Source organism: Peromyscus maniculatus, chromosome 9, assembly GCF_049852395.1.
Source record: "Peromyscus maniculatus bairdii isolate BWxNUB_F1_BW_parent chromosome 9, HU_Pman_BW_mat_3.1, whole genome shotgun sequence".
Classification (NCBI taxonomy): Eukaryota; Metazoa; Chordata; class Mammalia; order Rodentia; family Cricetidae; genus Peromyscus; species Peromyscus maniculatus.
In genome coordinates, this window is record NC_134860.1 from 26,655,230 (window position 1) to 26,678,151 (window position 22,922).

The 22,922-nt window shown below is 44.1% G+C and overlaps 1 protein-coding gene across 12 annotated transcripts in view; it reads left to right on the forward strand.

Annotated features, from left to right (window-relative positions):
- Cadps (calcium dependent secretion activator) overlaps nucleotides 1-22,922 on the forward strand; it is a 440,161-nt gene that overhangs the window by 365,327 nt on the left and 51,912 nt on the right. For all 12 annotated transcript variants that reach the window (XM_076544508.1, XM_076544497.1, XM_076544503.1 and 9 more), the window contains 2 exons: nucleotides 3,237-3,311; nucleotides 4,198-4,281. In XM_076544508.1, coding sequence (XP_076400623.1) covers nucleotides 3,237-3,311; nucleotides 4,198-4,281 — 159 coding nt within the window. The remainder of the gene's footprint in view (nucleotides 1-3,236; nucleotides 3,312-4,197; nucleotides 4,282-22,922) is intronic.

A 22,922-nucleotide genomic window follows, 5' to 3' on the forward strand; every position in this document is an offset into this window, starting at 1 on the left:
GTTACCTATGGCAGGAAAATCTGGCAAGAAAGAGGTGTGTGGATTTTGTCATTACCTGAATAGCAATGAGGAATTCTTTAATATTTAGCTCTCAGTGACATGATTCACAGAGCCAGTATTAAGGCATGATTGCCATACAGTGTGTAGAGCTGAAGTGTGTTTAAAGAAATGTGCACAGCCATATAGCTACATGCTGATGGGTCTTAATGAGACTCCTGGGGCAGTAGTGATATGACCATGTAGAAATTCCTTTTCGTTCCTTCCTTCCTCCTTTCTTTTTTTCTTCCTTCCTTTCTTTCTTTTTTTTTTTTAAGTCAAAGTCTTACTCTGTAGCCAAGGCTGGCCTCAAATTCATAACAATCCTCTTGCCTTAGCTATCTCCCACCAGATGCTAGGATTATAGACATGAGCCGCTAGAGCGGCTCCACATACTTTCTAAACTGTATGTTCATGTATTATGTCAGTACTTGGGTAGGTCTATGTCAGTTTTACATTCAGAGTGTAGTTCTGGTTCCACTGCGGTGATAAGAAAACAAAGTGGCAGAGATCCCAAACTAAAGTTAATCCTGGAACAAAGAGGCAACATAACCATATTAAAACTCTCTAAGTGAGGGGCTGGCTCAGTCCATGGGGGTGGCTGTGCAAGCCCGTGGACCTGAGTCCAGTCCTCATTACCCACATGAAAAGTCAGGCATGGTGGTATATGTCCAGACCAATGAAAGACCTGTAGACAGCTCCTGAGAAATGACAGCCAGGTAGTCCTCTGGCCTCCACAAGCAAATGTGCAAGTGTATACACACACACACACACACACACACACACACACACACACACACACACACTGGAAAAGATGTTTATTATAACAGGAAGATCATAATACTTATATACAATGAAAGGGAGAGATAGTAGGACTACATATAAATTAGCATGTGAAGGTATATCATACCTCAATAAGCTGTGGTGTCTCGACCTTGTTTCTGCATGGAAGGGCACGTTCCTCATTAACCCCTTAGATACACGGCACACACCTTAACCTGAGTTAGGATACAGAGAATGCTTTCCATCTGCTTTTACCACTTCCATCAAGGTTGTTAAGAAGCCCCCTCGTGCACTGTTTCATCTTGTACTAACTTTCACACAGCCAGCTCTTCTGGCTAAGCATAATGTCCTAATTAACTTAATAAATGTGACTCATTTACATCAATCCAAAGAAAATCTAGTAGAACAAGTCAGTCACATGACAACGGAAAGTGAGGATATGATTCTGGGTCTTATTTCAATGCCTAAAAATGAATTTGGAATACTGTCAATATTCCCATATTCTTTTGCTTTAACATCCTTCTTTGTGTCTCTAGTACAGAGTCCTATGGATTCTGTTTCTTGTTTTTTAAGCTTTGGGTTTGTGCTATTTACAAGTAAATCTTTCTTGAATCTAGCAGTGTGGCCAACAAGGGTTCTGAGTCATCAGGACAGAACACCATGCACCATTTGCTTTTTTTCTCCTGAATGCAATCTACTGAAAGGAGGCAGAGGATGCCTCTGTGATGGCTTTGTTCCTTCTCTACCCTTTGTGGCTACTTGAGGAACTGAACACATGATAGTATTTGAATTGCAACTACGGTTGGTAAAATGTTTTCACATCTAGATACTCACTAGATCTTCAAAATAGCTCTTTGAATCTGGGAGCCTCGGTGCCAGAAAGGGGCTCGGACACTGAATTCTTAAGCAATGTAACTAAAACAGACCAACCAAGCAGCTTTTGTGTTAAGTTTTGCTTTGTTCTTTATTGTTATATAGTTATACCCATTATGGATACATCTGATGCCTTGATATGTGGAAATCTATAGAGACACATAGAATAGTCAAGTTAAGGTACTTAATATGTCTACTTCTTTAAACAGGGCTTGGGGTTTGGGGGAGAGAACCATCATGTGTCTCTTGGTTGTTTTAAAACATGGAGTTAAAACACATTCACTGAGGAGCCCCTTGTGGAAATCAGCAGTCTATATTGTCTTTTTCCCACTCTGGGCCCAGGTCATAATGCTATCACCTGTTGAAGGTTTGCAGATAAGGAAACTGAGCTCAATGTGGAGGCAGTATGGCTTCTGCCCTCATGTTGGGACATTATCCAGGTCTTCCACGTCCAAACCAACCTCTCATCTCCTTGCTCCTGTTCAATCATCCTGCTTGCCAGCAACCAGAGGATTGCAGCACATCCTATGTCTTATTTCTGTGTTTTCATAGCTTTGTGATGCTTTATTTAATTTTCATTTTCTCGTGTGTCCTTTTGTCCTGATTTTTATTTGCACTGTTCCTTTTTCTTTTTTATTCCTAATTAATCATCCTTCTGAAAGTTTGCTAAAGAGTGGGTAAGTGCATTTTCCTTTCCAAATAACAATGTTTTGTATTATTGTTTTTTGTGTTACGGAAATACAAAATAATTCAAATGGATACTAAAATGTTCTAATAAATGTCAAGGAGCTGGCATATAATAATTTGTGTTGAAATTGCTTTTCCTTTTCCCCTGGCATTTACAGCAGATTTTTGTTTGTGTGGGGGTTTGTTTTCACATTACTATTTAAATTTAATCGACAGCACCAGTTTGAAAAAATTTGGAAAAACTTAGCTACAGTCTCAGCAGAAGGTCTAGCCTGGGTCTGCTTATTGCTAAACAGAAAGAAAAGAGAAAAAGTGTTGTTTGTCACAGTGGCTCAGAAAGAGACACTTTACTTGGACTCTGGGTCAGAACTGATATGCTCTGAGGCCCAAAGTACCTGACAGGTTTTTGCAAAATCAGTGTCTTAGTCAAATTCCCTTTAGAGGGATCCCCCAAATTGTTGGGGTTGCATCCCCCAGCAATTTCCCAGAAATACCATTTCCCTCCCCAATGTACTAGATTACTATTGAATCAAGCTTTGTGAAATCTGGTTCAACACACTGCCAGGCCATTAAGCCAGCCAAGTGTGCTGTTATGTGTATGTGTCCACACACGTCAAAAGCATCTGAAGCCCTAAACGAGGAACAATGAGCTTGTGATTTTTTTAAGCGCTCTGGGTCTCGCGCCATCAAAGACCAGAAGTCAGAATCGTACAGCTGCTTCTAGGACTGTGGAAACAAACTGAGTCTGCTAGCCAGGCTTTTTTTTTTTTTATAGATTGTATGGTCTGAAAACCATGGGCGCATGCAGCGCTGTCAACCACCCGACATGCTAATATGTGTCTTTCTGTCTTCTTTAGCATCAATACCATTCAAAAATAGATGAACTAATTGAAGAAACCGTTAAGGAAATGATCACACTCTTGGTGGCAAAGGTAACCTTCGGCTGCGGTGAAAGGGGGCATTGTGAATGTTGCTTTGTTGTGTCTACATTTCCATTAAAATGTAACACGTTAAAAAGTTGAGCTGGATACTCACATCTCTCGACAAACAAGATTGTACATCACCCAGCCCCGGCTTGCAAGGATTTTCTGATGTTCGTGAGCTGTGTGAAGATCAATTGATAAAGCGGCATATGTTAACTTAATAAGAATGTGTCCCCAAACGTCACACTAGGTTATGAAGGAAACGTTTGTTTTGTTTCTCAGCACTGACAAAGTTAGATTTTGAAATACATAAAGTGAAACGGTAATAAGGAATTCTGCCATCCCGAAAACCCCTTTCCTCTCTAGTTTCACATGCAGTGAGAGTCATAATAAAACAGAAAAGTCAGATAAAGCTATTTCAGTCACCCTCATGAATTATAGAATTTTAACTAAGTAATGCTGAATGGGAAGACATTTATATTTGCCAGTGCTAAACTTCTGTTCCCCCCAAATTACTGATAAAATACAAATAAAAATAGATTGGATTAAATGTAGTGCTAATATGTAATGTAAAGACTGCTTTGCGCAGTTTGGGATTTGAAAAGTGCATTTAATATTATCGCATGCTATATGCAACTCAATAATATTTTGTCACTTTGCACTTCTGTAACACTCCGTATTTGCAATCACATAATAATGAAGAGAAAGCCGGATAAGTCAAATATTGCCATGCAACGGCAGTCTTTTCCTTTCTCCGAAGTGAGAGTTAAAAAAATGGAATGCAGAAATGAGCAGGGGGCTGAGTTCTAGCCTCTAGGTGGCTGGGACATGTTATTCTTTCTTGTAAACAATTATAATTTGAAATAATATTTTTTTCTTTTTGCTATTTTACTAGTTTGTAACTATTTTGGAAGGTGTCCTGGCAAAGTTATCCAGATATGACGAGGGGACTTTGTTTTCTTCTTTTCTGTCATTTACGGTAAGTAAAGAGCATCCTGATTTCCTGGTTGTTGTTTTGGTTCAGTTGTGGTTCTGTTTGGGTGATAAGTAATGTGTGGTTTTGTTTGGGGTGGCAGTGTGTGTTAATTACATTCAAGCATGAATGTAACATATTAACACTGGAGAAGAGGCAGGGCATCCTGTTAGGGCATGGAAACTGTCGGTTCCACGTCATGTGTGAATGCACAGTATGCACACACAGCCTGCCTTCCCCCCACTTGGCTATGACAGGAATGCAGTGAGGGCCACCATTTTTCACCAATAAATATTTTTGGGATTGTATATGGTGACCTTCAGGTCAGCTGGAACTCAAATGCCTTTTTTTACTCTACTAGTTACATTTTTCTTAATTGAGTTAGTTGCTCACATTTCAAGTCCAGGAGACCTCATAGAGAATGGAGGCTGCATTTCCAAGCGGATCTGTCCAGTACACAGGCCCAGTCTATGGGAGTTGAAATGCGGAGTCTCTACAGACTGGATGTGCTGGCAGCCCGTGCAATTCCTCTGAACAAGAAGTTCTCCTAGTCTGCCTGCCTGGGCTCAGGAGCTGTTTGTGTTTATATCCTCCCGAGATGCAGATATATCCTTTCCAAATTCTTTGAGGCTCCAGTTCTACACTAAAATTAGGTAAGACCGAGGCCAAAGTTTAAGTAGATGGACAAGCAGGAGGCAGCAGATTTCTGTAGATAAGTAATCAGAGGAGAAGGTCATTGATTCTGCTTCCCTCTAAGTTCCTGCAAAGTGGGTACAGTAATGGTGCATGAGTTCTAAGCTGAAACAACAGAAGTTAGGGGCCTTTGTCTGTAATGATCTCCCAAGTGAGCATCAAATGCCAGGTAAGGCCCAGAGCATCATCTTAGGTACAACTCTTCATCTTTGGAGTCCCACAGAACTGAACTCCCTTCAGCATACTGACCAACTGTGTGAGCCTGAATAGGTCTTTGAGCCTGGGTTTCCTCACTTGTAAGGATATGGGAGGTGGATAATATCTCCCATAATGCCATAGTATGAGATGAAAGCATCATGGTCTTAGCTTATTTTAGGTAAGACTTGATAAATGGCATTGATTACTAATAACAAGTAATGAATATGATTATGATAAGTTACAATCATACATGCACACAACTTATTTCCAGACATGTCCTAAAAATGAGTAAATAAACAAATACATCCTATTTTGGTCTTTCATCTGTCCATAGTTTCCTCTTGCTAGGAACAAAAGCAAATGTTGACTGATGACATTTCAAACAGTTACTAGATGGTATCCATCTATCAATATACCCAGCTTGTTTTGATGTGTAACTGTGACCTTCCCAAATATAAAGATGAATTCATCCAAGAGCATGCCCTAGAGTTCTTTAGTTCTTCAGACCTAGAAATCATTGTCAGGGGTGGATGGGGAAAGGGACAATGAAACATTGCATGCAATTTCACTCTGCAAATATATCCATAATGTGTCATATCTGCAAAGAAACCTACCAAGCCCACTCCTTTGACAAAGAAAGAAACCAAGACCCAGAGAGGGGGAGTCCTTTGTTTGAGGTCACATAGCAATATGTAGAGTGGGGACAAGAAGCCAACCCCCTGCCAGTTTCCCACCGCTGAGTGGCTTCTGGAGCGAGTGGGATTCCACTGGCAAATGCCTGGCGCTGGAAGGCAGATGGGCTCATGAGTGGGAAGGACTCACAAGAAGGATTCAGGGCACATGAGTTGGAAATAGAAGAGAAGAGGACTCACTACTCACTGCAACTGTGGGGATGATGAGGAATGGGGTGGAGGTAAGTGCAATATTTCTGCAAACTTCTAATGCCCGGAGAAGACACTGGCATGAAGACTTCGTTTTGAGCCAATGTTTTCACCGCAGTGTGCTTGAACCCACGACCCAGGGAGGCCCCTTTGCCCTTTATTGCTTCTACTTTTGCCCCAGCCAAGACCCTTCTCTAACATGAGCTTTCCAAAAGATTTGCTAGCAGCTGGCTCAGGAGCCGCCAGATGAAGATTTCAGGATCCTGGGAATCCCCTGAGAAAGTGAGAAACCCAGACCAAAGTGTCCCATGATGACTTTGCAGCTGCATTTCCCATCCTCTCATCGTTCCTAAGACATTTTGCAGCCTAGAGGCATGCCCAGCAAAGACTGCCATACAGAACATTCCAGACCTGCTGAGCCTGGAACTTCCCTCCTTGGTGACGCTCCTCCCACGTGCTTGGCCACCCCAGGGCCACAGGCACCCACTTTGCATTTGCAGCCTGTGTTCTCGTTGCCTGCCAGGACTCCAGTATTAGAGAGGGGGAGCAGAATACTCAGAGGTGGCAAGAATATCTCCACACATGGATTCTGAGTTCCTGCCCAAACTGCAGAGGGCCTTTGAAGGATGCTGGCAGCCCAGTGGTGCTAACTTCTCAGGAATGGAATAGAGGTGAAAGGGTGGGGGCAGTGGTGGGGGGTGAGTGAGATGTGTGGGGAGCAAGTGCAGGAAGCAGCTGTGTGTGTTCCAGGACCCAGGACAGAGGTGTGGAGCCCGTGCAGTCAGTCTGGTGTGCCTTCCTTTAATTCTGCTCCTGTTTTCTCATCCCATTCTGTGAGCGTTACTGCGCACTTACCACGTCCCCACCTCAGCAGGACTGCCAAAGATGAGCCATGTGCTCGGCCCCCCAGAAAGCTGACGCTTATCGACAAATATGCCACCCTGTCCCCCCTCTTTCTCCTGCTGAGCGCCTCCTTTCCTGGGTGGGCTTGATTTTGTGGTCCAAGCCAGACATTTTGGAAAACGTCTGCAGTGGCGCAGAGCAGGCAGGAATATTTATTTCTCATCTCCATCTGCATTGCTTCCTCTCTTGGAGAGGAGCTGGGGGAGGAGGGCGGATGAGATGTGACTTCCTCGTGCCAGCCCAAGAGGCGCCCAAGCACACCCTCCTCTCTTCCCTCAGGGGCCTCAGCAGCAGTAGCAGCCTGGGATTGAGGGAGGCAGGCGCCTCTCGAACTTTTCAAAGATCAGCCCAGTTGGAAGATATAGTTAGCAACTATCCACCCATTTCCCTTGCCTGCAAGATGTGCTTTTATGGCAGATGACTGTTTGGAAAGGTCTCTGGCTTGTGGGTAGCTTCACGCTGTTCTTTTAGGAGGCCAAAAGGCAGGGCAAGCAGGTACCCAGGTCCTTCTCCCGGATCGTTCAAATCCTTTACTCACTCATTAGTTTACCAGCCTGTCTTTACAGAGTACCTATATGCCCAATCTTGAGCTAGGTGCTGGGGTCCCAGCAGTGCTCCAAAAGATGCTTTCTGCCCTTTAGGAGCTTACATTTATTGACAGAACCCGGCAATAGGAAAGGAATGAATGACCAAGTGGGAGAAAGCATTGCCTAAGACACAAATGGAGAAAAGAGGACCAGGACCATCACACAAGATCCATCTTGGGAAAGCCATAAGTAGAAATTTCAGGAGCCAGCTGTGGACAGAGAGGAAGTGAAGGGAATATTTCAGAGAGAGCAGTAGGCTACAAAGCAATGAAACAAGAGACATTTCTGCAGCATGTGTTACAATAAACATGAAGGCAGTGTGGGGCAGAGCAGCTAGGTTTTGGAGGTGAAGACTGAGTTGGAGAGGTCAAAGGGCAAAGGTCCAGGAACTGTGATGTGATGTGTTGTACACAGGAGCTTAAGCAAGACAAGTGATTCCCAAGCTTCAGTGGGGTTCAGAAAGAAAGACAACCCAAACAGATAAACCTAGGCAAGGAATCTCAGTGCTGCCCCTTAGCATAGAGCTGGGTGACCCAGAGCAATGCCCCATACCCTCCCCTTTAATTGCCTTTGCTGTGGTAGATAAATTCAGATGTCTAAAATAAGTACTGGAGCATAACTCCTGTTCCTTAAGTACTCACTGAGTGCCTGGCACGACTAAGTGCTTTGAATATGTTTCTGGGACTCTCGGAGTGATTCCATTCTCCCAATGCCCTTTAAAAATGCGTTGGAACTAAGACTCAGAGAGGTTGAGCACCCACGCCAGCTCCAGCTGAGCATTCCTGCCACTAAGTTCCACAGCCTTCACAGTGGGGTGAAGACAGACAGAGGGTGGTCTCACTCCAGCCCACACCCAAAGGACATCAGATCCTCCAAGGCACCTGGATTTCAGCCAGCTACAGTCCTTCCAAACACACCCATCCCAGCTACTTAAAGAACGCACAGAAGCTTTCTTGAAACAGGGCGAAAAAAGCCCATTCAAGGCTGCCAAGAACCTAAGCCCTACTGTGTGTCCAGCCTTCCAGGTCTCTAATTGCTCACATCAGCTGTTTTTTCTTGTCAGGATTAAAGTTGTTTTTCAACTTGAGAGTGAAACAAAGTTGAAATGATCCATCCCTCTAAAAGCTGTGGGAAAAGCTGCCATCAGTTCCCGTGAGCCACAGTGGCAGCCTTTGTGCAGAGCACCTTGAGACAATCTGCCACTTTGATAATGACCAGAAATGGAGCAAAGAATGAACCTCTGTTCAGAGGGAACTGTGCTCACGGGGCAGCTGGGGGTTTAGACTAGGGTGAGATTGCAGAGCAGTTTTCTAATGTTTTCTCGGTGTTTCAGTTTCTTTAGCTTGAGAAAGCACCCAGGATAGGAGAGGTCACTGTACGATGTGGGCTGGTGATAGGGTGACACAGATTCCTTCATTGTGGAAGGCTAACAGCATCAAGTTATCAACTGCTGGATTCTTGTGAGTCAGACCAGTTGACTAATACAGCAAGTGGCATGTCCTGCCTCAGATGTGCCACAGCCATGAGTGTCAGGACTGACTTACTGACACTGAAACTGAGTATTCTCCATGCCTTTTCTCCCTTTATCCTCACAGCCAGGATGTGCTATAGGCTCAGTTCTCATTCCCATGTTATAGATGAGGCCCACTGAGTAATTCTCCAAAAGTCATGTGAATAAGTTACTTTTTTTTTATTTTGGCCAGAATAATTGCCTAGATGTACAGAACCCATTAATGATATCATCTGGTGATGCTTCTAGGACCCACCCACTGTTACTTTATTCTTAAGTGAGAGAAATAACTATTTGGGTGGCTGAAGAGATAGATCAGTGGTTAAGGAATGGCACTTGCTACACAGCCTTGAGGATACGAGTTCAGATCCCAGCATCCATGTAGCAAGCCCAGTGTGGGTTGGGGCAGAAACAGGAGTGTGATGAGCCACAAGAATATGTTATAAGGAGCCCAGCTGTGTATTAAAGCTATACCTTGACTAGGCCAAGAGTCAGTCAAGTGGGAAGCCATTTAGCATGGACTATTTGGTGTTACACAGCTTAATATTCACCTGTGCCTTGTTATGAATTTCTTGTGCTCACAATTACCACAGAATGTGTGCAAACTTCCTGCTCAGGCCAGTACTTGGATAAGGTTAAGTAGGCAAAGCCAAGCAGGCGTAGATGCTTAGCTTTGTTTCTTGTGCAAATGAGCCTCAGACCATCCCCTTGCCTTGAGGCCTAGTGGCTCTCCAGAGCAACTGACTGAGAACAAAAGAGGTTTTTACATATCAAGGTGGAAGGTAGGGTGGAGCAACATTCCTGAGTGGGCAGAGAACAGGCTGGGGAGCGGCAGAAGAAAACAAGCATTTTCTGTAGAGACAGACAGAACAGCATGACCAGGGAGAAGGGAAGAACACAGAGGTTTGGTAGATGGTAAGGCAGAACTCTTGTAGAGTTCATCAGAGCCAGGAGTAAAGAGCAAGTAGAGATGGAGGGCGAAGAAACAGAAGACGAAGATGAGGCTGGAAGCATAAGAGCTCAGTTGTGAGCAGAACTATGAGATGGCAGTAAAAGAGGACAAAGAGGAACTGAGTGTCAGGACGGAACTGAAGCTGTGTAGACAGGATTTCAACCCAGAGAAATAAAGTAGGTGGACAAAGAGCTTGGTGCATCTAGATTTATTCCTGCCCTGAATGCCTGACGGAGCTGTGGCTGTATAGATAGAATTTTGTCTTAGAGGAATAAAGTTTACAGACAAAAGAGTATAGTGTATGCAGGTTTTTTTCCCCTCAGATATCCCACGTTGGACGTAGTGTCTTCCCCAGACTCTGGGCACTTCATACAGGAGGATTACTGAAGCTTGCTAGATGTAAGCTTAGCAAAGAAGTGTGAGCTCTGGGTTCATGGAGAGACCCTGCCTCAAAGAAATAAGAAAGAGAATGATAGAGGGCAATATCCCATGCCCACCTCTGGCCTACACACACACACACACACACACACACACACACACACACACACACACACACACACCACATGCATATGTACAATGCTCATACTGAATAAATAATAAAACAACAAAATCTGGCAGCACTGTTACTTTATAGAAAATTTATTCTAATCATCCTGTTTTGAAATAACACTCATGTAAGAGACTTTCCACTTCTCCCACTGCATTTGTGCTTCTACATAATTTCTAGTTTTATTTCAGTCCTTTAGTCAACACATTTTTAAATATATACTACATGCTCAGTACTAAGAGCTCAGTCATAAATGAGAGAGACTACGCCTCTTACTGTGTGTTTGCATGGTGAAGATTCATTCCCCACAAGTAATCACAAGCAGCATTATTATTCAGAGAGGGAGAAGTAGCCAGTGCAATGGAATTATAGAGCAAAGGTACTCAACCTTCTCAGCCAGAGACCAATGAAGAAAATTACTCGAGGGGTGTGGACATGGCCCTGTGTGGACAGATGAAAATGTGTCTGCACAGGAGTGTGCATCTGTGTATGTGCGTGGAAGCCAACAGGACAACCTTGGGTGCCTAGGCTAGCTGGCCAGAATCTGACTGGCTCTGCTTCGCTATCACTTGGGATATAAATAAGCACTGCCGTGCCCATATTTTTATAGATGCATTTTGGGATCACCTCAGCCCCAGAAGTGACCCTTAAACTAGAGCTACCAGAGAATTAGCATCTGACCTGGCAAGGCAGGGGTTCAGTTAAGACAAGGCACAGAGGCCAGCTCCCTGGTGGTAGTCATGGCAAGTTGTGATCTTCTGACTCCAAAGCTGTGAGCTACCATTAGAAGGTGACTTTAAAAAGCCTTACATATTTCCCTAGTTCATTTTGCTCATTATAAACTAACAAAAACCCTGTGCCCAGCCAAGTTCCTGATCTCAGAATCATGGATCACCGCTATCTTCTGTTGGTCTCTTTCATCAGCCACTTCTCAACATTTTAGATTTTGGCATTGGACGTTGGGCATAGTCGATCATCTGGTAGCATAGACTCATTTCAGATTTCTGCCTTGAAAAGACAGTTAACAGTTAATACACCTGCCAACCAGAGCAACTTATAGGAGAAAAAAGATAAGCATCTGAAGTTGACTGGTCCTCTAATATTCTCTGGGGAAAACAGAATAGTCATTGAAAACAAACATGAGATTTTTTTGTTTTGTTCAGACTCTCAGTTGCTGAGCAAGCCACTCACAGAAATTCTACCGTGAAAGAAATACCTAATGAATTTGTGTGCAGTGTCAAGTAGGCTAATTGAAGGTTGTAGAGTCCACCTTGACCTCCAGCCACACACAGTGGGAGCTTATTCCAGGAAATTTAGAGAGAGAAGGTGAAGCCCAGGCTGAGAGAAATTGATAGGTTATTGGCCACTTCTGAGACCTCGTTCAGTTATCTGCAGAGTGAGGCTGCTGATGTCAGTATCTCAGAGCTCCTAGAACAATTGGGAATAGAGGGAACCATAGACTTTTCATGGTGCCTAGTATGTGGCAGGTGCCCTGAGAATAGCACTTCTAACCCTGAGCATCAGTTTGCCCAGAACAGTAAGGAAGTTGAAATGACTCCGTCTGAATATTTCAACAGTGTTCCTTAGTGTGCTAGCCAGTCTCAAAGCCTAGGCTTCTTTCCATACAACATGAAGCAAATCTGTGAGAATTCACCTTTCAAGTTTCTGTGTCCAGATTTTTTATCTCAAAGATATTTTCCATTACACTTAGTGTGTGTTTAGCATTTTGTCTTTCACTTATGCATAGAGTTTAGGACACCTATTTATTAATTAAAATTTTAGTTAGGGCTGAGATGTAGATCAGTGTTAGAGTGGTTACCTGGCCCTGTGTTTGAGCCTCCAAAAGAGAGATGATAGATAGATAGATAGATAGATAGATAGATAGATAGATAGATAGATAGATAGACAGATGGTATCAAACATTACAATCAGTTACTCAGCCACCAGGTTTTAAATGATTTCTGTAAGTAAATTACTGAACCAGGAGTTGTAGACAAAAGACTTTTTAGCTGGGCATGGTGGTGCACACCTTTAATCCCAGTACTTGAGAGGCAAAGACAGGAGTATTTCTGTGAGTTCAAGACCAACCTGGACTACATAGCAAGTTCCAGAATAGCCAGAGCTACATAGAACATGTCTCAATTTTTTTTTCTAAGTAATGTAGATATTTGACAATGTAGATACAAGTATGTATTTATGTCAAATGCACACATGCACACATGCATGCATACATATGCACATGTACTCACGCATTAAGTACCCCAACCACATATGACAGGGTCATCCCTTCTGCACTTCCTTTTCATCTTTGTCTTTACATCAAGGTGATGTTTCTACTTAGTCTGACCATGTTTTATAGTTCCCTAACATTCGCATGTGTCCTGGGGGCCTCAGCTCAACCCTTTCAACAGGTGGCGATGTCTGCCTAGATTCAATGAAGTCACGGTATTTGTATGTTTTATTTAGTTTTTACCCTTTCTCTTATCTAGAGTGACACTAATTTTCCATTTACAGTAGAAATGGATTTTTTTTTTTTTGTAATTAAGAATTTACTATCAAACCCATCAGAAGAGGAATGCTAAATAAATGCCCCAAAATGGGCCATGGGCTGCAGCCACAATTAGGAAGGTGGAACAGGCACTGGAGGTTTGGAAGCACAGAAACTTTCTTCCCACCCCATTTGTCAGAGGGAAGGAAATGAGACCAGAAAAGGCAAGCACGCAGCATGGCCCCTAGTCACAGAAAACTCCTGTCTCTTTACCTGGGAAGAGGAAAGCATGAAGGAAAATCTCCATCATGCAACACACCTAACTGGTGAGCATGGCCGTGCTGATGTAATGACTCACAGCCTGAGGACTGGGGACACACTTCAGTCAGTAGTGCTGGCGACACTCATGTGAGACCCTCCTTTCAATCTCCAGTACCCATGGAAAAGCCAGGGGTGGTGCCACGTGCTTCTCAGCTCTGGTGAGAGAGACATCTCTGAGGTTCATTGACCAGCCAGCCTAGCTAACCAGTGAACTCCAGGTCCCAGTAAGCCAGCTCAAAACGAGAAGGTTAGCTTCCAAGGAGCAGCACTTGAAGTTGAAGCACATCTCTGGCACATGCCACAAACACACACACTGTCCATCAAGTTCAGTGCAGGAAGCCTAGAGAGAAGTGAAACATGGGGGCAATGGTGACCCCATCTTTCAGAAGGTGACTGTAAACAGGAGCTCAGTTAAACCACTGACCTAGAGTGCTCTGAGGGTAGAAAGTTTGGGGAGCAAACCCCCAAACCTGTCTCTCGGGGATGAGGTTGGGGGCTAAATGGCAAAAAAGCAGGTGAATTTTATATGACAGTCAGCAGGGTGGAGTCTTTGAGCTGAACTGGGAACTAGATGCCCTGCGGGAGGTAGCTGGCTTTTAAGGATAAATTAAGGTAGATTCCTGGTAAACAGAACTCTGTCTTACAAGAATCCTGAAGAATGCTGAATTTATGCTGTTTACCCAGGAACATTCCTTTTGTTTCCTCAATCAGAGTGCTTTGTTTAGGACACTGTCACCTGCCCTACCATTTTGGGGCCCACTTAGGACCTGACAGTTACTATTCAGTGATATCAACAGAGGCTTTGCCCACTCAGCACCATGGTTGTACTGAAGCTGGACACAGGGCAAGGCATGGCACAGGCCCTCTTGGAGTTTGAGACCTAGTCAACTTCTTCTTGTTGAGGGATGTTCAAGGGGAAAAGCAAAACCCATAAATGGCAGGGTCAGGCCGTGTTCCCATTCTAGTCAACACAAGTAGCTTCCATGCTTGCCTCGGAAGTCTACATAATTACAACTCACAACTCTGAGTTTCTAAAATGCAAGTGTGTCAACTAAATAAACAAACTGTGAAGCTGTACAGTGTGACCTTCAGGAGAGCAAGCCAGGTAGGTCAGCTCCTGCTGTAACTAGCTGTGGGTGTTCTAAGGAAGTCCCTTCACCTCCCTGAGCCTGCTTTCTTCGTCTGTTTGTGTGATGTTCATCAAGCTCAGCCTCAGCCAGGATAGACTGAGTGGACAAGGATGCTCACATCCTTCAGGCTGAGCAGCATGGAGAGAAGCTGGGTCTAAAGGAGTCCTTGGGTCTTGTCAAATTGCTGTCTGACAAGGGAGGGCAACTGGAAGGGAAAATGGGTCTGCTTGGCTCAGGCATCTGTTCGGAATCTCCCTGGGGGGTGAGGAGGGTTGAGAACATATTCTCCTTAGATGTATTCTCTGAGCACAGCACCCCGGCAATGGAGACAGAATCATTCTCCTGCAAATAAGGCTACAGCTCCTGAGCAGGATGTGCAATAGGATGCTTCTGCTTTAGTAGAGATAGTTGCCCCCCTCCTGCCCGACTCCCCCTCAGAGTGGTGTGTTGGCACGGTGTGTGGGAGCACTGTTCCCTCACTCTCACTCTAACAGTTGACTTAGTTCAGGTTTCTGTTGCTGTAACGATGAAACACCATGACCAAAGGGCAAACCGGGGAGGACAGTGTTCGTCTGACTTACACGTCTGTAAGCGTGAGAAGTCAGGACAGCACCTCAAATGAGGCAGGAACCTAGAGGACCACCAGCCCAGGGACAGCACCACCCACCATGGGCTGGGCCCTCTCCGTCAATCACTAATTAAGAAAATGCTGTACGGGCTTGCCTATAACTCAGTCTTATGGAGGCATTTTCTTAATTGAAGTTCCCTCTTCTAAGATGACTTTAGGTATGTCAAGTAGACATAAAACCAGCCAGCACAATAGTTAAATCATAGCCAATGCTTAAGAACATGCACAGAAACCAAGTATTCCCTAATAGCCCTGCAACCAGGGCTCAATATTCTTGTGTACAGATGCCTGGGGAGAAGCCAGAGAACTCTCCTGCCTTCTCCTGGTCCTCTAGAGATCTGCAGGAGTCCTTGAGGGGCATTTTAGAATATCCACCATAGTTATACTCATGAAGCCTTGTTTGTGAGGGGTGAAAATATAATGCTTTTTGCTAACCATAGTCATCATTTAATTGTTACCTGCATGCTAGAGCAAGTGATCTTGTGGAAAACATAAGAGTGGCCACAATGCTAACCATCACTCACAGATAAGGAAACTGGACTCAGAGAAGCGGTCTACACAGAAGTATGTAACAGTAAACCAAAGAAGCTTTAATCCCACCTCTTTTCTGTCCTGCCTGGATGTTCCATGGAACACCTTAGCTTCCTGAAACCCAAAATCAGGAAGCTCAGTCTCAAGAATGAAGGGTGTGAACTAGGCACCCAGGCAATATATAGGTAAATCTGTCGTATTTTCCACATTACTGTTATCCAGTATTAAGTTCATGACAACACAGAAACTAATCGCTATTCCCCAAAACGCGTAGTAACTGAGAGAACAGGAGCAAAAGTTGACACATAGCCAATACTCTGTTTTCGGTTATCTCAACTTTTCAGAACTGTATTCTCCATTTGTAGGCCATTTAAGGAAACTTTATATGCATATAAAATGTTTCACCTCTTTCCTCGAGTAGTTACTTTCCAAAAGGAATGGATCACTTTTTGAGCCAGTGTCACAGTTCCCACATCTGTGGAAACAGCACTCATGCATGGGCCTCCCCAACACAGCATGAGAACAGGGCCTGTGAGTGTGCATTCATGGACCATTGTGAACGTGGTAAGATACACATGACCAAATGCACCATTTCACTCTTTAGATTTTTGTGCTGTTAGGCAGGGATCACCTTTTCTAACTGCAAAGTCCTTTTCATCTTAAAGAACTCCGATCTGCACCCCTTCACGCCACGTTCCAACCCGTGCTCACATGGACTGGAGCTCTTCACAATTGGCCCAGTCTGCCCTTGATCTTTGGCAAGCAGCAAAGACATTTCCTCCCCTCCGGTGGCACAGCTCTGGGAATCCATCCTGCTGTCTATGATTCCACACACATTTCCAGGATGGTGTTTTTCTCCAGTCCTCAAGAAGCATTGGGAGAGGTTTTCACTGTAATTGTCACTTGGCCCCAGGCAGGAGCCACTGAGGCTTGCTCAACTGCTCACCCGCACACACAGTCCCAGTACATCCCACCCACTCGCACATTCTGCTTCCCCCAAGCAGCCAGTCCCTCCGTTGGCACTCAGTACACATTCCTCTTCCCAAGACGCACTTCGAGCATCCAGACTAGGCCTGGGGGGTGGCCAAGTGTTGCTTTGCCTTCGTAGAGGGCACACGTTCCATCCAAGCCATGACTCCATTGAAAAGAGGCACTAAGAAAGTTACTTTTCAAAAAGAGACAACCTTCCCATAAAAAGCCCTTCTTCACTATAGTGTTAACAGTTCTACGCTTGCTTTGTTTCTTAAACAATTCATCAGAAAATTAATGTAAAAACATACCTCAAAAATAAAATAGTGAGGCCAGCCTGTTGACTCTTTCTGTCAATCCTGAGAACTTGAGCTCATACTTTAGAACACACACAGTGAAAAAAGCAAACTAATGGACTGCCACAAGTTGTCCTCTGACCACACCCCCACCATGGCACACATGCATGTATTCATGTACATATATACATAAATAAATGTAATAAAAATTTTTGATGAAATCATATAGCACTCAATTTCTCAATTAAAAAACATCTCTGGCCTGCCACTTACTCCCTAGCATTTTTATTAGAAGGGTCCATTAGAATCACCTCAAGGGGCTAGGGGAATGGCTCAGTGTGCAAAGTAACTATTGATTAAGCATGAGAACCTAAGTTTTGATCTCCAGCTCCCTTGAAAAAGCTGGGTAAAGTCATGTACATCTGGAACTCCAGCACTGGATGAGGAAGAGGTGGGTGGATCCCTGAGACTTGCTGGCTTGCTAGTTTTATCAAAATGGCAGTCTCCAGGTTCAGTGAGAGACCCTGCCTCAAAAGATAAGGTGGAGCTTGACAGAGGAGGACACTGAGTATATCTCTGGCCTCTCCTACCCATGCATCACACACAGCGAGAAAGACAGAGACAGAGACACACAAAGATTTCTTTTAAATCCAATTTATTTACCTTATAGCTAACTACTGCCCTTGTGTGACTATTTCTTGGTTTGTTTTTTTGTTTTGTTTATGTGTTATGTGTTAAAACAGGGTGTTGACATGTAACCTAGTCTGGCCTTAACTTGTGATCCTCCTGCCTAGACATGTGATACCACATCCCGTTTATGTGCGTATTCCTTGACAGGCCAACCTTAGCTATACCTGCTACCTTGTTCCAGGCAGCTTTTCCTCACCTTACCACCCTCCCTCTTTCTTCTTCCTAGCAATACTGTTTCCTCTTTGTAGCTTTCTAACTATAAATTACAGCTGTTGGCCTTTACTTCTTGCTTTCCCCACAAAATGAGATTGCTGACATCCAACCCCTTTCTTCCTGCTTCAGACTCTAACAGGGAACAGAGTAGCACATCTCTCCATCCCTGTTCTTCAGTAACTACATTTGTGAATGTCTTGAGGCAGACCACTGACAAACCTTGTAATGATAAAAACTGTCTATCTGAGCTGTGCACAGTAGTCACTACCCATAGCTCACTGGGCTGAAATGTGACATGTGCACAAAAGTACTTTAAATGTTCACATTCAAATCATCACTTGTAGCTTTGAGTAGTACGGGCTAAGAGCAACCTCCATATCCAGAGCAGCCTGCTTCCCCAGCAAAAATGAGAGTGATGGCTGACACATCCTTCTTCCTGTGCCCCAGGTCTGTTCTGAGGACTCAGCATCTCTGTGAGGAAATCCGTTGTTCCCATTTTGCAGATGAGAAGAATAAGATCCAGTAACCTGTCTCATGAGTAGTTGAACTAGAACTTGGTCACGTATATCCAATCCCGCTCATAAGCCTAGATGGCCTCAAATCCCAATGAGCCATCCCCACAACCCTTTTCTGATCCATTTATTCTGCTGCTCAGGGACAGGGTCATAGCTTCCCCCTAGCTGCCCAGGCAAGTACATCTCACAGAGGTTATATTCGGTTATATGGCATTCCTTCCCGTTTGTGCCCTAAAATGAAAGCCTGATAACTGGAAGCAAGGGAAGAATTTGGGCAAATGTAGGAAGTCTGGAAAAACTGGCAGCTGGGCTCCCTGCCCATTCTCGGGAAATTTGTTCCTTTGAGCTGGTAATTCCAGCAGCAGCAGGACATCCGCCAGCATGTCTCTACACTCACACCACCCTGAAGGCACTGCCCTTGCCTGACCTTGAAAGCTGAGCAGGGTGGGGCCTGAATAGCACTGGGATGGGAGAACGGCTAGTATGTGATGAGAGTCACCGTGTCCCTTTATGATCCCCTTTGAGCAATTCCCACAATAGCCCAAAGAGGTCAGCTGAGCAGCTTGCAGCTGGAGGGTTGCTAGGATAGTCAATGTGGTGGCTCCTGAGTGACACCCAAAACTCTGCCTGGCACAGGGAGAGTGTCTGACATGGGCAGCCTGGCTCTAATCCCTTTATGCCTCTGCCAAGTCTCCCTGCTGGTCATGCTTCATTGTCTGGTCCCTGTGTGGAAAGGTGCTTTTATTTATCTTGAACATGTTTTCTTCCTCTGATACCATAGTTTTTCCTAGATACTCATTTCCAGAATTTGTATGAATACTAAACTATTAATAATATTTTTTTTACCCCCAGAGTATTTATAATCCTTTCAACGTGTGAGAACTGCTTCCTGTCCCACATTCTTTCTAGAACCTGAGTCATATGCCCTCTAAGAGTCACATTTTTTAAAATCTGGAAGGAATCTAAGGAAAAAACAATTAACCAGATCCTCATTATAATAGCTAAGGAAATGAAGCCAACAGGCTAGGCAGCTAGCCAAACTTACCAAGTAGTTAATGGTCAGCATAGGATTGGAAATTGGTGTTTTCTAATTCTTTTCACACACTGAACTATCCTGCCCTTAAGTCTGTCCTAATCCACAAGTGAAAAAATTCCTTCTATAAATCAAAGCATAATGAGTTTTTTCTGACTTTGGGAGCCATGTGGTCTCTACCATGACCACTCAGCTCTGTCCTTTGAGCAATGGACAATGTGTAGATAAATGGACACACACGATTAAATAAAGCTTTACTTCTGGATATTGAAATGTCAATTTCAACAGTTTTCATCTATCAGAATATATAATTCTTCTTTTTATTTTCTTTCAACTGCTTAAAAATATGAAAGCCATCTCAACTTATGGAACACTGAAAATCAGACAGTGGGTTGAATTCGGCCCATGGACCATAATTGACCAATGGAAACCTATTTGGTGTAGCCAACTCCCTTGCTGCTAACTATGAGTGAGTTAAACCATGATAATAATTCAGAAAGACAGTCTTAAGTTCTTACTGCACGCCAGGTGCTCTGCTAGCACTGTGTGTGATGCCAACCTTCAGAGTCTCATGAGCACTCTCAGAGGAAGACACCGATCGTCCTCCTGTTTTCAGATGAGATTATAGAAACCACGGAAGGTTGAATGATTCCCCCAAGACTTTAGACCCAGTAAATGAGGGCACTTGCTGATCCAGCTGTACCCCTTATTATTTGTAACAACTCTTGAGAATTGTTTACCCTTTCTGAGCCTTGGTATCCCAATCTGTGATTAATTGGACTAATTAGATATAAAGTGGCCTGGCCAGTGTTCTATGCACACATGCCCCTAGATACCACTGGTTGTTCAAATGAGATACCTCTACATAGTCTTGAGTATTTGAATGTCTGCTCCCCAGTCATTAACAGAGTTTGGGTGGGCTTAGGAAGTATGGCATTACTTGAGGAAGTATGTCACAGGGGGTGGGCTTTGAGGTTTCAAGGGCCATATACCATTCCAAAACTCTGTCCTAGAGCATCAGCAGCTTCCCCACAGTGTCCTTCTGGAGAATACATGCAGTGGATAATGTTGAGGAAATATGAGAAAAGGTGGCACCTTACTCAATGGCTTAGCTATCTTTTGTTACGTAGATAGCAACCCATGCAAAAACAGTTGGATTAAAGTGATCTTTGTATCCAGAAATGGTGGTGCCCAGGTGCAATTCCAGCAACTGGGAAGTAGAGATGGGAAGACAGGGAGCTCATGACCATCATTAACTACAAAGCAATCTGAGTCCAGCTTGGGCTACATTAGATCCTGTCTCAAAAGAAAAACAAAACAGTTTTGTGGGTTTGGATTCTGAGGCAAGCTGGGGCAGGAAGCTTTTTGGCTCTGTCACTGGGGTTGTACACTTGGCTGCATGTGGCACATGGTGGCTGAGCTGAAGTGTCCTGGATGTCTGCTTATGCAATTTCTCTCTTCGTGCAGCCTCCTTCCCCTAGTGAGAGGTCTCATCCTGTCAGGCTTTTCCATGTGATTGGAGTTTCTCCACAGTGTGGTAGCCTTAGGATGGTCCCATTTAAATGGCACTGGCTTCAAGAGTGAAAACACAGAAGCCTTCATCAAGACTCCAATCAGAATGGACACTGCCATCTCTATGGCATGCTATTGGTCAATGCTGATACAGGCCAACCTAGATTCATGGGGAATGCAGGAATAAACTCCAATTCTCAATGGAGGACCAGTGAGCATGGGGAGGGAGGAGCAGGATTGATGGCAGGAATCTTTAAAAACAAGTAACAACATGGGAACTGGCCCTCAGGTCTGTGATCCAACGCAAAGATCCCTTTGCGTGGTCTGTGATGACCTCTCTATGAGGTTATACCTGAGGAGAAGAGCATAAGGAAGGACCAGCCCACAACCTGGGGTGTGCCAGTGGAAAGGGAAAGATGCCAGGACTCTTTTCTTTCTGTGAGTTGGAAGCAACCATATCCAAGCATACGATAATGTAAGGCCCCACCAACTAGCACAATAACCAGTTGTTGCCCTGACTCCATCCCCATTAATTCCATTAATGTTTTATGTGAACTAAAGGGATTGATACAAGTAAAATGCTTGGAACCATGTCCTTCATGTGTCAGGCACATAAAAATAATCCCTCTCTTATGCTGGGGAGATGGATCAGTCTATAAAATGTGGAGACCTGAGTTCAGATCCCCAGAACCTGTGCAAAAAGCCCAACATGATGTCTTGTTCCTGCAAGCCCTGGCGTAGTGAGACGGCAGAGACAGGTAGATTCCTGCAAGCTCACAGGCCATCTAGCCTGGCTCACATGATGAAGTTCCAGGCCAATGACAGACTTGTCTCAAACAAAAAGTTTATGATGTGCCTGAGGACCAACACCCAAAGTTGTCCTCTGTTCTCTCTCTCTCTCTCTCTCTCTCTCTCTCTCTCTCTCACACACACAAACACACACACACACACACACACACACACACACACACACACACACACAATGCACATATGCCCATACTCCCACATGTGCACTTATATGTGTCCACATTTTTAAAAATATGTATCTTTTATTAATTAATAAACTATAGGACACATGCACACATACACACGTGCGATTAATGTTGCTATTAGCTCTCTTCCTTTATCAGGGAGGAAATTGATGCTTAAAGAGATTAATTACCTGGCCCACTCTAGCAGGTAAAAGAATGAAATGACAGCCAAGTCATCGGCCTCCTGACCCCCACTTTACATTAACAAGGACCCTAATTCTCATATGTGTGGCAAAGACCAGTTCCTTTAGAACTCAGAGTTTAGAATTCCTCATTGTACTTTTTTTCCTTAATTGTACTATCAGAATGCTCAGAAACTTACTTCTAGAAACTTCTAGAAACCTCTAACGAGTAAAGAGTATCTTACTAAATTCCTTCCAATAGTTTTTTTCTCCAGCCAACACTGCATGCCCAGTGGTGAGGAAAGAGAGAGAGAAGCTCTTCTTCCCTATCTGCTCTACTGTCTAGGGCCAGTGAGATGGTGCAGGGAATAAGGAACTGCAGCCAAGCCCAAGGACCTGGGTTTGGTTCCTAGAACCTACATGGTAGAAGGAGAGAATTGACTCAGAAAGTTGTCCTCTGACTATAGAAGCCCCATGGCCCCATGTACATGCACACATAGATACATGTGCTTGCTCTCTCTCTCTCTCTCTCTCTCTCTCTCTCTCTCTCTCTCTCTCTCTCTCTCTCTCTCTCTCTCTCTCCTGCTCTCTCTCCCCATGTCTTTCTGTGTCTCTGTGTTTGTCTCTCTCTCTTTCAATCAATCAATCAATGAATGTAATAAGAAGAAAATGGTGGATAAAAAAGTGAACTGCTAAGAGATAAGATTATTTTAGGGATGGAATTGCTATGACCAAGTCACCATTTTATTGAACTGCCTTGATGTAATTCACGTCTTTGGGATTGCCTTGTTGCCCTGAGAAAAACAAGAAGGCATCAGACCCCGCAGCCAGCCCTTGAACTCGGTGTTGCTGGTCCTTTGAGGTGAGGGAATGCTCAGCAGTTCAAAGCAAAGCAGA